Source organism: Camelus bactrianus, chromosome 3 (assembly GCF_048773025.1).
Source record: "Camelus bactrianus isolate YW-2024 breed Bactrian camel chromosome 3, ASM4877302v1, whole genome shotgun sequence".
NCBI lineage: Eukaryota > Metazoa > Chordata > Mammalia > Artiodactyla > Camelidae > Camelus > Camelus bactrianus.
The window spans coordinates 89,253,935-89,268,875 of record NC_133541.1 but is presented as its reverse complement, the minus strand read 5'-3'; the positions used below and the strand labels follow the sequence as shown (position 1 = coordinate 89,268,875).

The window sequence follows — 14,941 nt, the reverse complement described above, 5'->3', positions numbered from 1 at the left end:
TTCTGCTGACCTTCAGCTTTCATAGGGTGAGGTCAGCAGCACCCCAACAAGGGTCAGCCTCACTTGTCAACTCAAGGGAGCTCTTTATTTATCCATCACCCACCACCATTTATTGTCCATCCAACATTAACATTGGTCATTGTCTAGTTTCTGCTAGGCACTGTGCTGAGTGATTGGTTAGGAATGTAAGGCAGCAGAATGAGGAAGAAAGACACAGAACAAGTGAAGCTGAGTGTGTGAGAAATGCTGGAATGGAAATAAACAAAAGGTACAATGTGAGCACAGAGAGAGGGAGACAGGTGTCAGGGTGGGCTTTCTGAAGGCAGTGATACCTGGTCCAGTTTTGAAAGACAGCTCAGCACGTACTACGCCAAGTGACAGCCAGAGAAGGTTCAAAGGGCCAGAACAAGCACACACGGCTGCAGCGTAATCTTTCTGGCGCACGAAGAGGGCAAGAGATGTGACAGGGGAGCCGACCAGGTCACAGAGTGTCCTCCTCACAGTCCAAAGGCCAACTCTCTGAGATAAAGGGACACACTCATATGACCTCGCCGTACGACACACTCGTATGACCTCCTGCTTCCTGGTTTCTTGCCCCTGTTGCAGGGGCATGTTTGGAGTGAGGCTTGGTCATAGCACGTGGTTCTGCCCCCTTGGATTTATTAGAGGGAATTAAATAGAAGTTTCTTTTTCTCCATGATGATCCTGGCAGCTGTGAGTTTTTCACATCAGGCCAAGTTTATTTTGTTCCACTAAACATTTGAAATGTGCTGTTTATTTCTTGATCTAAGTATTGCAACATGAGGATTAACAGGAAACAGGCTGTGGGAAATTATAGTTTGGAGAGTTAGGCTAATAGTTTAATGTTCAAGGTGCACGTGCATTGCCTACCCTCTATAGTAGCCTGAGCACGGGTCTGTCACCAACAGACAGTGGGGCCTTTAGCCATTTATTTATTCCACAAGGGTCTCTGCTCACTATACTTTCTTCTTTTTGCCAGGTGCTCGGTGTATTCCTAGCCTCTCCAAGCTCTAGGCGATCAGTGAATATTCCCATTATCCCTCCGAGGCTTTCCCCCACTGCCTTACAGTAACCACAGCTACCATTCGGACATACGCTGTGTGCCAAGCACTTTATGTATTATCTCACTTAACACTCTCCACAATTCTGTGATTATCCCCACTTTACAGTTGAGGAGAGTGAGGCACAGAGAGACTGCACAGCTTAGGAAGTGATGAAACCAGACATACACCAAGCAGTCCTCCTTAGGCAGAGCCTCCCAACACAGAGATTACAGAAGGTATTCCGTAACTTTCTGTTTACTGAATGAAATTACCCATCATATTTGTTCATCACCACTCAAAAGTTCGTAGAGCAAACACCATTGTCTTTTTACAGATAAATTTAACTGAAATTCACAGAATCATATAATGGCTCAGTATAGAAGTTAGAATCCCAGAAAGTCTTTAGTCTTTCAGAGAATCATGCCTACTTCTGAAATCAGTTTCCCCTCTTGGGTTGTAAAAATCAGCCTAGATGCGATGAAGAAACTGAATGAAATGACCCTTGAAGATGGATTCGATTTTTGGAAATAGCCCAAATAATTTGAGCCAAGCCAGGTAAATAAACTGGTCAAGGAAGTTGGATAATGCTGTTTTGGTCACATATCTGTCTGTGCATTCACTACATGAACTAAGTTCATTGGCTTAATTTTGCCTTATGGACAACAGAAAACTTCTCTTCCTTTTCTGTTACTTGCTTTCCTCACCTAAGCAATGTAAGGAAAAACTGTAATCCATCAGTGAAAAGCCACCAAGGTTTATAAGGTCACGTCTGTAAAAAGTTCCCATGAGTAAGCCTCTATGCAAATAGAGGAGACTACTATTATTACTACCGCTAGGTTACACAGAAACACTCATTCATCACTTACGTACTTCTTGGCCAGGCTTTCAGTTTGCCCTCATGTAGCCCCAGTTACACACAGAAGCAATCCTAGGACCTCCACTTCAATTACCCTTGGCTGGTTTTGTTTTGTTAAACACAGAGGAAAGAGAGAAAGAGAGAGAGAGAGAGAGAGAGATGAAGGCAAATAAATAAACCTGATTTTTGAAAATCTGTGATGATAAAAGGCTTTTAATGAAAGTGGGGATTCAAGTTAAAACTCATCCATAATAGATTTCCACAAGGTTTTAAAACCTCACTTAAAAAGTAAGTCAAAGATTAAAGCATAGATTATTAAACTGTGTTTTTTTTTAAAAACAATTTTAGGTGTTCTAAAAAATTGAATGAGATGAACACTGATCAAAAATATTTTTGTAAAATTAGTTTTTCTATAAATATTTTCAAAATTGCCAAAAGTGAGGGACCAATAACAGGCAGCCAGTTATCAGCCAACACGCATACCACTCAGGACTTCATCCCCTCAGCTGGCAGAATCCCACCTGCCTCTTCACTCAGCGCTACAAAGGACACAGCCTGTGCCAAGGTCTACAGGAAAAACGCTCAGGTCTGTTGGAGTACACAGACATAGAAGCGGTTAGAATCAGTAGCAGACTAAGGTTTTGTGAAGGTGAAGCTTGTACAACTTTAGGGTCTTCTTTAAGAAAAATTTTGAATTAAAAATTGGATGTGAAAGAAATCAAGCTATTAATTTGAAATAGCTGATAAATTCCATTACACCTCCAAATCTAGAAAATGAATGTTGCATCTGATAAATGAACTGCCTGACGTCCTCTATGCTACTTTCTTATTTTTAACTGATCCTTGTCGATCTCTTCATATGGCAACAGTTTTGTAATGTTCTCAATAAAGAATTAGTCTAGTCTTTTCTCTAGAAAAAGCTGAATTTTTACTGATAAGTTAGACATTTTCTTCCAGATTCAAACCTATTCTTGGTAATGTTATGCTAAGATGTGATGTACTTGTGACACACACAGAGACAATGGCTGTTTTTAGTATTACCTTTGGGTTTGTGCCCAATAAACACAGGGATTATGATAAATTGTGTAATAAGCATAAATAAAGTTTGGTATAGTTATAATTGTATGAGCTGCATTATCAAGTATCAAGTCCTAACAGGAGAGAACTTCTGTTTTGACTTGGCATTAATGAGAACAGAATCCAGCACTTACAACTGACAGGTATGCTGATGGGAAGAATTTGCCAGAGACTAGCTTCTGGCTCTGCACACTTCCAATTTTGTTTCTCTTCCACTACCCATATACTTCTGATGCACAGCACTTGTAGGACATGTTTGTAGGATGAAACCATCTCTGGCCCCGCACTTCTGTGTCACCAAGCAGGGCGAATTTGCTTGGTGGGGAGTGGGAGGATTCCTAGCAGCCAAGATGACTAGCAATAACATACTTTATGCACAGAGAAATGACAGCAAATCACATAAATATATTCCACTAATCTCAAATTAAATGTGTCTCCAAACAATTTCCCCTTGGCTCACAATGCCAAAAAAGCCCTTGGCCACCTGATTGGAAGGGAGGGTAGTGAAGGAAAAATTGAAGTGGAGAGAGACAGCAATTCAAATTGTACTTAAAAGTTTAAAAAAGCGTATGACTATGTGGAATCTTGCTAGGAACCTTCCTAGGGCCCATATAAGTGAGGGTAGAAGTTTAAACTTCTTTGGTTTTGTAATAAGTACTCCCTTGATGGCAATACTTTCTGATAAGTGGTTAATATGGGATGTGGTAACAACAAATAAGAAAAGGTTGCTCTATTTACCATAGCTAAGACATGGAGACAACCTAAATGTCCATCGACAGATGACTGGATAAAGAAGTTGTGGTATGTTTACACAATGGAATACTACTCAGCCATAAAAATAATAAAATAATGCCATTTGCAGCAACATAGATGGACCTGGAGATCATCACTCTAAGCGAAATAAGCCAGAAAGAGAAAGAAAAATACCATATGATATCACTTATATATGGAATCTTTAAAAAAAAAAGACAGAAATGAACTTACTTATAAAACAGAAACAGACTCATAAATATCGAGAACAAACAAATGGTTACCAGAGGGAAAAGGGAATGTGAAGGGATAAATTGGGAGTTCAAGATTTGCAGATACTAACTACAATATACAAAATAGATAAACAAGTTTCTACTGTATAGCACAAGGAACTATATTCAATATCTCATAGTAAAAGATCATGAAAAAGAATGTGAAAATAAATATATGTATCTTCATGTATGACTGAAAATTAAGCTGTATACCAGAAATTGACACAACATTATAAACTGACTATACTTCAATTTAAAAAAATGCAAAGAAAGAAAGAAAGAAAGAAAGAAAGAAAGAAAGAAAGAAAGAAAGAAAGAAAGAAAAGGCTGTTAGTTCTGAGGTGTGGAAGTCAGGGGGCCAAGGTGGGGGTCTCCTCTGATGTTATCCTAGACCTTTCAGGAGGTGCACCTTGAAAGATGAATAGGAATTTTCAGACTTCCTGCGCATTTAAAAGCCTGGTGACAGGACAGAGCACGTATATGGAGAGGATACTGGGTGCTTTGTCTAGACTGTGGGCAAGTGTGTGGCACAGTATGGCAAAGAGACTGTAGGTTGTGTGTCCCGGGGCAATGCCAGCTGCTGGGGAGTTCTATTTTCACTTGCTTGGAAAATTCTAAGTCTCCTGTCCAAGAAGCTATTCCTCTACATGTCCTCCTCATTCTAACTTCCACAGCCCCACTTCATTACATCACAGTGCACTTCATTCTCGGCCTTCAGACTCAGCATCCCTTACTCTCCTCCAGAGTTCACTGGTCCTGCCACCCTGACCACACCCACTAAGAACAGATTTACTCCATTCCCTGAAATACTCGCCTCACACTCAGGACACTATTATCTTTCTCCTTAACACAGTGCTGCTTTCTTTGATTGCTACCCCCACATCCTTGTTCCTGGAGAAGGAAGCCCATTTCCTAGAACTTAGCCTCCCTTCAGCTTCCAAATATCGCTCTTAACTCTGTAACTCTTGTTAACAGGAGCTGAGGCCATGGGCTTTCCTAGTAAAAATGGGTCAAGATATAATGTCTACTCTGTTCTTGTTCTTCAGGTACCAAATAGTGCTTCTATCCTTTCCCTTATAGCCAGAGAAGTGGAATTGGCTAAAAAAAAAAACAAAAAAAAACAAAAAAAAGCAAGGCTCTTGGGACAGAGATTAGGTAAGAGAGAAGAAGAGCCAGTGTCTCGTCTTCTCACTGGTGACAACTGGACGAGCAGAGGAGCAGAAGCAGAGTCACTGGAGCCACTAAGTGGAGGCCTAGTTAAGGTGCCTCAAGGCTGCCTTGCACCTGCCACAGTCATCACTGACCACAGCCTGGAGTGGTCCCCAAACCAGAGCCCAGAGGATTCTGAGCAGGCCTGGGCTCGTCCCACCCTGGTTCCACATTCCAGCTTAGTACTGTCTCATATTTGCCCTCTTTAGTTATCATCTTGGACCTTGTTTGTGCCCCAAAGCCCATGGCACCCCATTCAACACATTAGCTCCCCTGGGCAACTTTCATCTTTGCCTGAAACTGAACTAGACTGATAGTCTAAAAAGGAATAGTTTGGGAAAACAAATTTATTAAAAGCAATAGATCTGATGGCTAATTTTCATAATAAATCTCCAAAAACTAAATTAAAAACATTTCTGATTCTTATTTGCTGAATGACTAATTTATGGAACTATTAATTCATCACAGCTTTTTTCAGTCTATTTTTAAAGCTTAAAGTAATTCACGTTTTTCAAGGCTGTCCAATGTTCTGTATATTTTGGGAAATGATGACTTCTTGTGAATTTTGAATGTTGAGGTGCTTTGCACTGTATGAGTGTGAAAGATTTTCAAACAAGGGTCATCTCAGTGGAGGCCAGGGAAGTACTCAGTAGTTTCAAAAATCTCTTAGAAAACACCAATTAGATGGAGATTTTTTAACCTGAGATAATTCAGGCTGATAAAACCTGAAATGTTAAAAGCACACCCTTTTAAATTAGGAACAAAATGAGAATGCCTGGAATACTATTTGTACTCAACATTGAAATGGAATCCCTTGCTTGTGCAATAAAATAAAAAAGATTTAAAAGGACTAAAGATCAGAAAGGTAAAAACAACTTATTTTTTTCAAATAATATTATTGTCTACAAAGAAAATGTCTTTGGCTACAAATTGTTAAAATTAATAAGAAGATTTTGCAAGAATGTGGAATATAAGATCGATTTAGAAATTTAATTACATTTCTGTGCAACAACAACACAGGAAAATGCAATTAAAAATGTATTTCCAAAAGCAACAAAGGTGTAAAGTACCTGGGAAAAAAATCTAAGAAATGATGTGTGAGATCTTGTGTAGAATATTCTAAAACTTTATCGAAGGATGTTAAAGAAGACCTTATCAAATGGAGACCCACACCATGTGTATGAATAGGTATATTTAACACCATAAAATGTCAAATTTCCTCAAACTGAGGAATAGATTAGAAGCGGTTTCAATTTTTCAAAAAAGCCTTTACTTGACAAGCTAAATTCTAAAATTTAAGTGGAAGAGCAAAGGATCAAAAGTAGCCAATCTCTTCTGAAGTGGGTAAGATGTGTTGCTTTATCAGATAACAAAACTTTTTATTATAAAATGATATTAATAAAGACAGCGATGTATGGTAGAGCTGGCATTGTAGATTAATGGGGAAAGGAAAGGCTATTCAGTAAATAATGTGACAACTAATTATGCATACAGAAGATTAAATGATGCCCTAATTCATACCAGAAACAAAAATAAATTCCAAATATGTAAAGGATCCTACTTTGAAAGAAAAACATACTTTTGGAAGAAAATACATAATAACATTCTTATAACCTCAGAGTAGGGGAGGATTTCTCAAGTCACAGAAAACGCAAATTACTAAGAAAATGAGAAATCACCTCACACCAATCAGAATGGCCAATACCAACAAGACAACAAATAACTGTGGAGAAAAGGGAATGCTCATGCACTGCTGGTGGGAATGTAAATTGGTGCAGCCACTATGAAAAACTGCATGGAGTTTCCTTAACAACTTAAAAATAGAACTACCATACAATTCAGTATTTCCACTCCGGTGTTTTTATATGAAGAAAACAAAAACACTAATTCGAAAAGATATATGCACCCCAATGTTCATAGCAGCACTATTTATAATAGTCAAGATATGGAAGCAACCTAAGTGTCCATAAACAGATGACTGGATCAAAAAGATGTGATATATATATATAAAATACACACACGTATATATACATAATGGAATATTAGTTAGACATAATAGGATTGAAATTTTGTCATTTTCGACAACATAGATTGACCTGGAGGGTATTATGCTTAGTGAAATAAGTCAAAGAAGGACAAACACTGTATGATTTCACTTATATGTGGAAAACCAAAAAATAAAATAAATGAAAAAATATAACAAAACACAAAAAGACTCATAGATAAAGAGAACAAACAAATGGAGGGGGAGGGGTGAAGCAGGGGCAAAATAAAGAAGATTAAAAGGTACAAACTACTAGGCACAAAATAAATAAATTACAAGGATGTAATTAATGTGCAGCACAGGGAATATAGTCAATATTTTATAGTAACTTTGTATGGAGTTATAATCTATAAAAATATCAAATTGCTACTTACACCTGAAACTAATATAATGTTGTAAGTCAACTATATTTCAATAAGAGAATAAAATAAACAAGTTGATAAATTAAAAATAAGAACTCAGACATAATAGAGAGCATGAAGAGACAAGTCATGTGCTGGAATAAAATGTTTGCAACACACATGGCTAACAAAAGGTCAGTACCTGCAGTACTTCAAAAGCCATCTAAAATAAGGAAAAGCTAGTAACCTCTCTCCCCTCATCTCTTTTCCCAAAGAGCCCTAAATCCATAAGCAGGAATTTTACAGAAGAGGAAATGAAAATGATCAACAAACGTGTTGAAAAGATGCTCCTGCAGTATTAATAAGGGACAGGCACATTAAAACCATTTACACCGAGATGCCATTTCACACCTTCCAGATAAGAAAAATTAAACAATCAGACAATGGCAATGTTGTTGAGGCAGCAGAATAACTGCTGGTAGTAGCATACATGACACAGAACTTTGGAACAGAATTTGACATAATGAGTACAATTAATGATGTCCATTAATAAGAGGAATGGCCCAGTAGTTCCCCTCCTGGGTGTGCACCCTAGAGACACTCTTGCACAAGCACCTGGAGACACGGGCACAATGGAGCACTGCGTGAATAAGCAACAAACTGAAAATAACCCAGAGAGGAGCCAGAACGCCCTTCTAAAGGGAACATCACGTCATGGTACTTCCCTGTTCTAAACCCTCCAGGTGCCACCCGCCGCCCACTTCCCTCCCCTGGCCCAGGTTCCTCAGGACACAGACCTTTCCACCTCAGGGCAACATGCTCCTTCTCAATGATTTCATGCTTGCCCTTTTCCCCTCCTTGAAGTCAGCCTAAACATCACTTCCTCAGAGAGTCCTTGACTTGCCACCACATATAAATTTTTTCCCATCTTATTCTCCATCTCTGCCCTGGAATTGTTTCCTACAATAATATACCTAAGTATTTGAATTATATATGTATGTGTACATTCATTCATATTTTTTTTGCCTGTCTTTGACATTAAACTTCTAACCTATGTGAGGGCAGGTCTACCTCATTTATGATTGTATTTGCTTCCATACAGCCTGGCATATAATAGTTACTCAACAAATCTTTGTTGAACTGCATGACTGAAAAAAAAGACTACATAAAATGTATCTGTGCCTATTTGAAGTGGTTTGTTGATCTGGCAGTACATTTGATTAGCTCTAATTCATGGGAAGGATAATGGGATATCACAAGAATCATATAAATTCTTAATGTTTACTTAGCAGGTAAAGGGACGTATTTATCTATCTTATTTTTTTTCCTTTTTTTATTGAAGTATGGATGATTTACAATGTTGTGTTAGTTTCTGGTGTACAGCATAGCGATTTTTTTTTACTTCAAATAACCAACATGTACCCTAGTACCCTAATCCTTTGAATGATTTTATACACAATACGTTAAGTAGATCTTTCAACTAGACTAGAACTTCTCCAGTGCCAGACAATTTGGAGGTATGTGTAATGTTTTAAGACTGGCTCCAATACACATTAAAAAACCTTATAGATACTAATATAGAGATTTGATATTGAATACTCAAATATGCAGGAGAAATAGGCCTGGCCTTTTTTTAAAAAGGCTTGAATTTAGGTTGATGCAGATTTTTTATTTCATTTATTTATCTATACTTATTTAAATCATATGTATTACATTTATTTAAATTATACTTTATATATTGTATATATTTTTAATATTTTTTATACATTTTAATTTAATTTTATTTTTCCTGGTTGATTCTTGAGCTCCAAGAATAGTTCGCATTACAGTCAACGTAACAGCAGGATTAAAGCAAGAAACACTCAAAGTTCAGCAAAATATGGAAATAATGCAAAAGTTTTACATTTTCAATCACAGGAATTGTGCTTTTGCTTAAACAACCATAATACAAGTTAGGTAGATTCATTTTAACGATGGATGGAAAAATTACACTAACTTTAAATAGATATATTAAGAAACATTTTGCATAAATTCAGGCTCTTGGTCTCTAAAACTTCTTTTTAAAAATTACTGAATTTGTTTTCCTAACCTGACAGTCTGATATATGAATGCTATTAAATGAAGTGGAATTTCTTTATTTTCTATTTAATTTTTAAAAGCTGTAATTTTGAACATTTTTTTGTGTAATTGATGAGAAATAAATCAAATAATCGACTTGGGATACGGTACTATGTAAACGCAAAGTACAGGTGGAGAGATTATTCTTCTGCCTTCACTTGATAAGTTTATCTGGCAGTTACATTAAAGTTTACATCATATGGAAAGTAAATTTTTGCTGGTGAGCACCCTATAAGGTATATAGAAGTAGAAATATAATGTTGTAAACATGAAACTTACACAATATTATAAACCAATGTCACCTCAGTTAGAAAAGAAGTTTGCATCAAAGACGGATGAGGCATAACCTATAAAAATTTGAATCACTGTGTTGTACACCTGAAACAAATACAACATTGTAAGTCAACTATACCTCAATAAAAAAAGAAGTTGGATGAGGAACTTTTTCTTGTAAATGATTTCCGCTTGCACTTGATTTCCACATTTTATAAGTGGCTAGAGAATTATTATGTGATAAAGCAAAAAAAGAGTAGACAAATGAATTTTCATTAAAAATACATAATTATCAGTGGTTTCACATAGATATGAATATTTACAGCTAAAAAGGATAAGTTCTGAATATAGTCAAAGCTGCTATAAATCACTGTCCAGCAAGTAGTTGAACCAGAGCTCAGCTAGTATTATTTTAATATTTAATTTAGAAAGCTGAAAAGAGTGCAATTTTAAAATATTTTAAAAATTACTATTTTGATAATAGTACAGTAATTTTGATATCAAAGTAAGGTTTTTGGTTTAGCAATTTGGCTTTACTTCCTATGAGCCCAAGAATGAGTCAGGAATTGAGGAACTGCAGAGCCAACTAGTTTTCTACTACTAAGAAAGTACTAAAGAAGGCACTAATAATTATTTTCCCCTAATGGTGGTAAGAGTTTCTATATGCTCAGCAGATCACGTCCTTTGCTATAGACCACCTTAATATCCACCGGCCCAATAGCCTCGGCTGAGCCTTCTCCTTGGCTGATTGCTCCCTCCGAGGATGAGGAAGGAGCTCTCCAAGGAACACCTGTCGGTGCCAAGGCCATCGGGGGCAAACGTGATGCACCCACCTGAGAAACACCGAGCCCGGGCTGTCGGGGTTGCTGTACGGGACCTCTGCGCCCGCCTTGCTTGCACTGCTGGGAATCTCAGACCGGAATACCGCGTCACTGGACGACTGCAGCCTTTTCTTCACCATCGTGCACTTGTCAATCGCCAGGTCGAGAAATAAGCTCAGGGGCTCATTTCTTAACCTCCCTGATAATGTGAAAATCTCTGCGTTTTAGCTTTGCTGGGTTGCCGCATTGCAGGAAGCTCTTTCTTCACATGACTCCTAATCTAGCTGAGGCGATTTTTTTTTTTTTGAAGTCAGTTAATGAGTAACATGTAAGTATGACAGAGTGGTTTTCATCCTACCCACAGTTGCTCTGAAGGAAAAGTAGATATGTTTGGAAATCCATTTTTCAGTTTACTGATATAAACACCATACAACTCTGGATATAGGTAGAAAGATCTCTGAAGTAAAGACTCAAAATAAAAGGATGAGGTGCAGAGAAAGGCAACATCTAAGCATGAAAAGCAGGGATGCTTTCTCTAAACCTCTGAAAGAGGAATGTGAATGTGTTTTATGCCTTTATATATGCAAGAAATAACCAGCCCACTTGTGTGTCCCAGCCCACGTGTGGTAAGACACACAGGAGCTTTCAGGCTGTGCTGCTTGGTCCTTGGGACCTGAAAAGTCCTGGAGTTCTTAGGGAAGCCATATGTACAAAGTCAGGAGAGCCCCAACATTAAAAAACAGAACAAATCAAAAACACTAGGAGGCAAGGGATCCAGTTCCATCCATTGCTTTCTGGCTGTGTAACCACAGGAGATCCCAACCCTGCTGAGTTTGGTGTCTACCGTGCAACTCTCACAAGATTACAATGAAATCATATAGAAGAATATGCTTTGCATTATCATTCTTGTTACTTGGAACCCTACTAAAAGCAGGAAGGAAAATGAATTTCCTATGTGATGATATTCAGCCACTTAAGGTTTATGCACAAGAAAAATATGTGTCCCTCCACTCATGTCTTTTAGCAGCAGTAAAGGATTTGGTCCAAAGTAGCTATGTTCTCTCTCTTCTGTTTCCCTTGTGATTAGTAAGTGACCTTGGGTAATGTCTGGCTTAAATGAAGTCCACAGATTCTGATTGTGGAAGAGGGCAAAGTTTCCTGGGAAATTAAACTTTTAGCCTTGGTTTTGTTAGCAGTTTCTTCCAATCAGCTGATAACCAGCCAGGGACAATTTGGGCTGTTCCATGTGCAGTACTGACTCCAAGTGCACTTTTGAAATTAGACAAAGTATACCTTTTAGTGGGATTTTACTGGTGCCTAACAAGGTGAACAGTTTATCCCAGTTGGTCCAGGATTTTCTGTTTCAGCACTGAATGCCTCACATCATAGAACTTCTTAAGGCTGGGCAAACCAGGACAAGTGGTACCCCTGGTTCCAAGTGTTGTCTTGCTACAATTCTGATGGTGCATTACACCCAGCTGCCCTCTTTATCCTTTTTTGATAGTGCAGTATCTATATATTTCTCTTTTTCCCCTTAGTTTCCCCTTATGTTCTCCCTTTATGTTACAGGTATGTTAGAAATATGTTACATAAGCTAAAGTATACTAAACTGGATTAATCAAACCCATCATAACCTAGAGATTATCATACCAAGAGAAGTAAGTCAGACAGAGTAAAACAAATACCATATGGTACCACTTATATGTGGAATCTAAAAAAACCAACACAAATGAACTTACTTCAGAACAGAAATAGACTCACAGACATAGGAAACAAACTTATGGTTACCTAAGGGGAAAGGGTAGGGAGAGGGATAAATTAGGAGTTTGAGATGAACAGATACACACTACTATATATAAAAAAGATAAACAACAAAGACCTATTGTAAAGCACAGGGAGTTATATTCAATATGTAGTAATAACCAATAATAGAAAATAATCTGAAAAAGAATGTATATACATATATTAACATATACATATATGAATCACTTTGCTGTACACCTGAAACTAACACAACATTGTAAATCAACTATATACACATCGATTAAAAAAAAATCAAACCCAGCACCATACCTCATATAATATCAACAACCTGCAAGGTAGTTTGCTCCTTGTAAACAAAAAAGTCTAATCAGCACAGATATTGTATCTAATGAAGCATAGTATGCTACTGTTCCCCAGGCAGGTTTGGATTTTAACTGAGGGCAATGCTTAACTGAGGACAAAACATCTCTAAGGAGGAAATTCCAGTGTTGGTAGCCAGTCTTTGGACATATTTTCCAATAGAGGAGCTTTCTTAATACTCAATCAACAATATTTTATCAGCAAGGCTCCATGCTAGCTGCAGTGAATGATACAAAAATATTTTAAGAAATGTATCCTTGCTATAATAATGTAGCTAAGAAGAGAAAATACACATAACTGAAAAGTTACCAATAAAAGAGGGAGGAAGGCAATAAAACAGGCTAATATTTCCTCAACCTCTGTACTACTAATATCTTTTGAGTCTATGTAGCATCTCTGCTAGATTATTTCAGAATCACATCTCATTTTAATCCTTGCCCAAACCACGTTTTTACAAATGATGAAAATGTATCTTAGAAAGGTTAAGCAGTTTGGCCATAATTAAGTGGTCATAAGAATGTGGTCATGCCATAATGGATTCATTCATTCAACAAATGTATTGAGCATTTACATTTAAAAGGAAGCAAGATCATTTGAGACTGGCATGATTTAGGAAAGCCTAGTGGAAAAGGTGGAGTTTGAGTTGAGGTCTGAAGAATGAGGAGATATCGGAAAGGCAGAAAGGGAAGGGAGCAGGGCTTGTGAGCAAATTAACAGGCGTGGACCAAGTGTGTATGGGAGTGGAGAGTTTGCACTGGGGAGGCAGGGAAAGAGCTCTGAATATTTAGATGGAGGCTGAATTATGAAGGACCCTGAATGCCAGCAGGTAGTTGAAGCTTTATCTTGTAGGTGTTGGGAATAAAATGATGAAAGATTAGTTTGATTGCCATGGGCATTATGCTTTATAAGCAGAAGGGGATGAGTGGGCTTAATATAGCCATCACCTAGTGATATGGTTACTTAATCTATGCAGCAACTACCAGTCTACGGGAGGCAGCTCCGAAGAAGTTGAAACAGTATTGACTGAACTCTTATGTAAGATGCTGGGTTAATTCCTTAACAGAAGAAGTTGTGTCAGAGATGAGATTAGCTGAAACTCTAGAGCATGGGTCACAAACTCAAATGCCTTCAAGAGCCAGGAAGGTGAGTAAAACTATGAGGTGGCACAGGCAACAGAAGTCAGCAGAGAGTGGTGGAACTAAGTGGAGCACTTGGGCCCTCTCTGGGGGCATGTAAGTGGTAAACTACAAATGCTGGTGGGAGGGGCAACTCAACCTATCTGAGGGCAGGATTCAGCTGTGGCTTTTGCCCTGAATTTCACTTCCTGATATGAGCTGACTTTATGTTCAAACAGGAATAAGGTTCTGATGGCACATAACCACTGAAAGAAAATGTGAATTTTGACAAGCTTGTTTTTGGAGTGGGGAAAGAAGGGGGAGGTAATTAGAGTTATTTACTTATTTTTAAGGGAGGTACTGGGGATTGAACCTAGGACCCTACCCGTGCTAAACACACACTCTACCACTGAGCTATACTCCCCCTTACATCCCCACCATGGTTTTATTTTTAGAATGAATGGCAGTTGACTGCTGTGCATCAATCTACATCTGCGAGCACAGAGCTGCCACTGTTTGACCCCTCTGACTGCTTAGATGTGGCTTCTGCTCAAGATACTTCTAGCCTTTGCCACAGCTTTTGTTTTTATGTGTGAAAATTAAAACAAGGACCAGGCAATCAAAGGTAAATAACCGGAGTAGAATATTTTTGTAAATATAGCTGTGAAAGGAGCAGAGACACTGGCAAAAAATGAATAATGTATGATAAAAACTAGAATACAACAAAAATGAAGGTAGCAGAGACCTTTTATATCCTTACATGGAAAGTAAGATAAATAAGCAAAACCAGACAAGATGAAAATTGACAACTAGCAGCAACTTTTAAGTAGGACCACCAATGATTGAAATACTTCAATTTTCTGATGCTCTCCAATAA

The 14,941-nt window shown here is 37.9% G+C and overlaps 1 protein-coding gene across 4 annotated transcripts in view; it reads right to left on the bottom strand.

Moving 5' to 3' along the window:
- The window catches only part of GRAMD2B (GRAM domain containing 2B), an 89,403-nt gene extending 78,308 nt beyond the window's left edge, over positions 1–11,095 (bottom strand). For 2 of the 4 annotated variants that reach the window (XM_010971547.3, XM_010971548.3), the window contains exon 1: positions 10,838–11,094. In XM_010971547.3, the coding sequence (XP_010969849.1) occupies positions 10,838–10,965 (128 nt within the window). In that variant the 5' untranslated portion in view covers positions 10,966–11,094. Of the gene's footprint in view, positions 1–10,837 lie in introns of all 4 variants that reach the window. The other 2 variants (XM_074360591.1, XM_074360589.1) reach the window with 2 other exon arrangements.
- Positions 11,096–14,941: the final 3,846 nt, after the last annotated feature.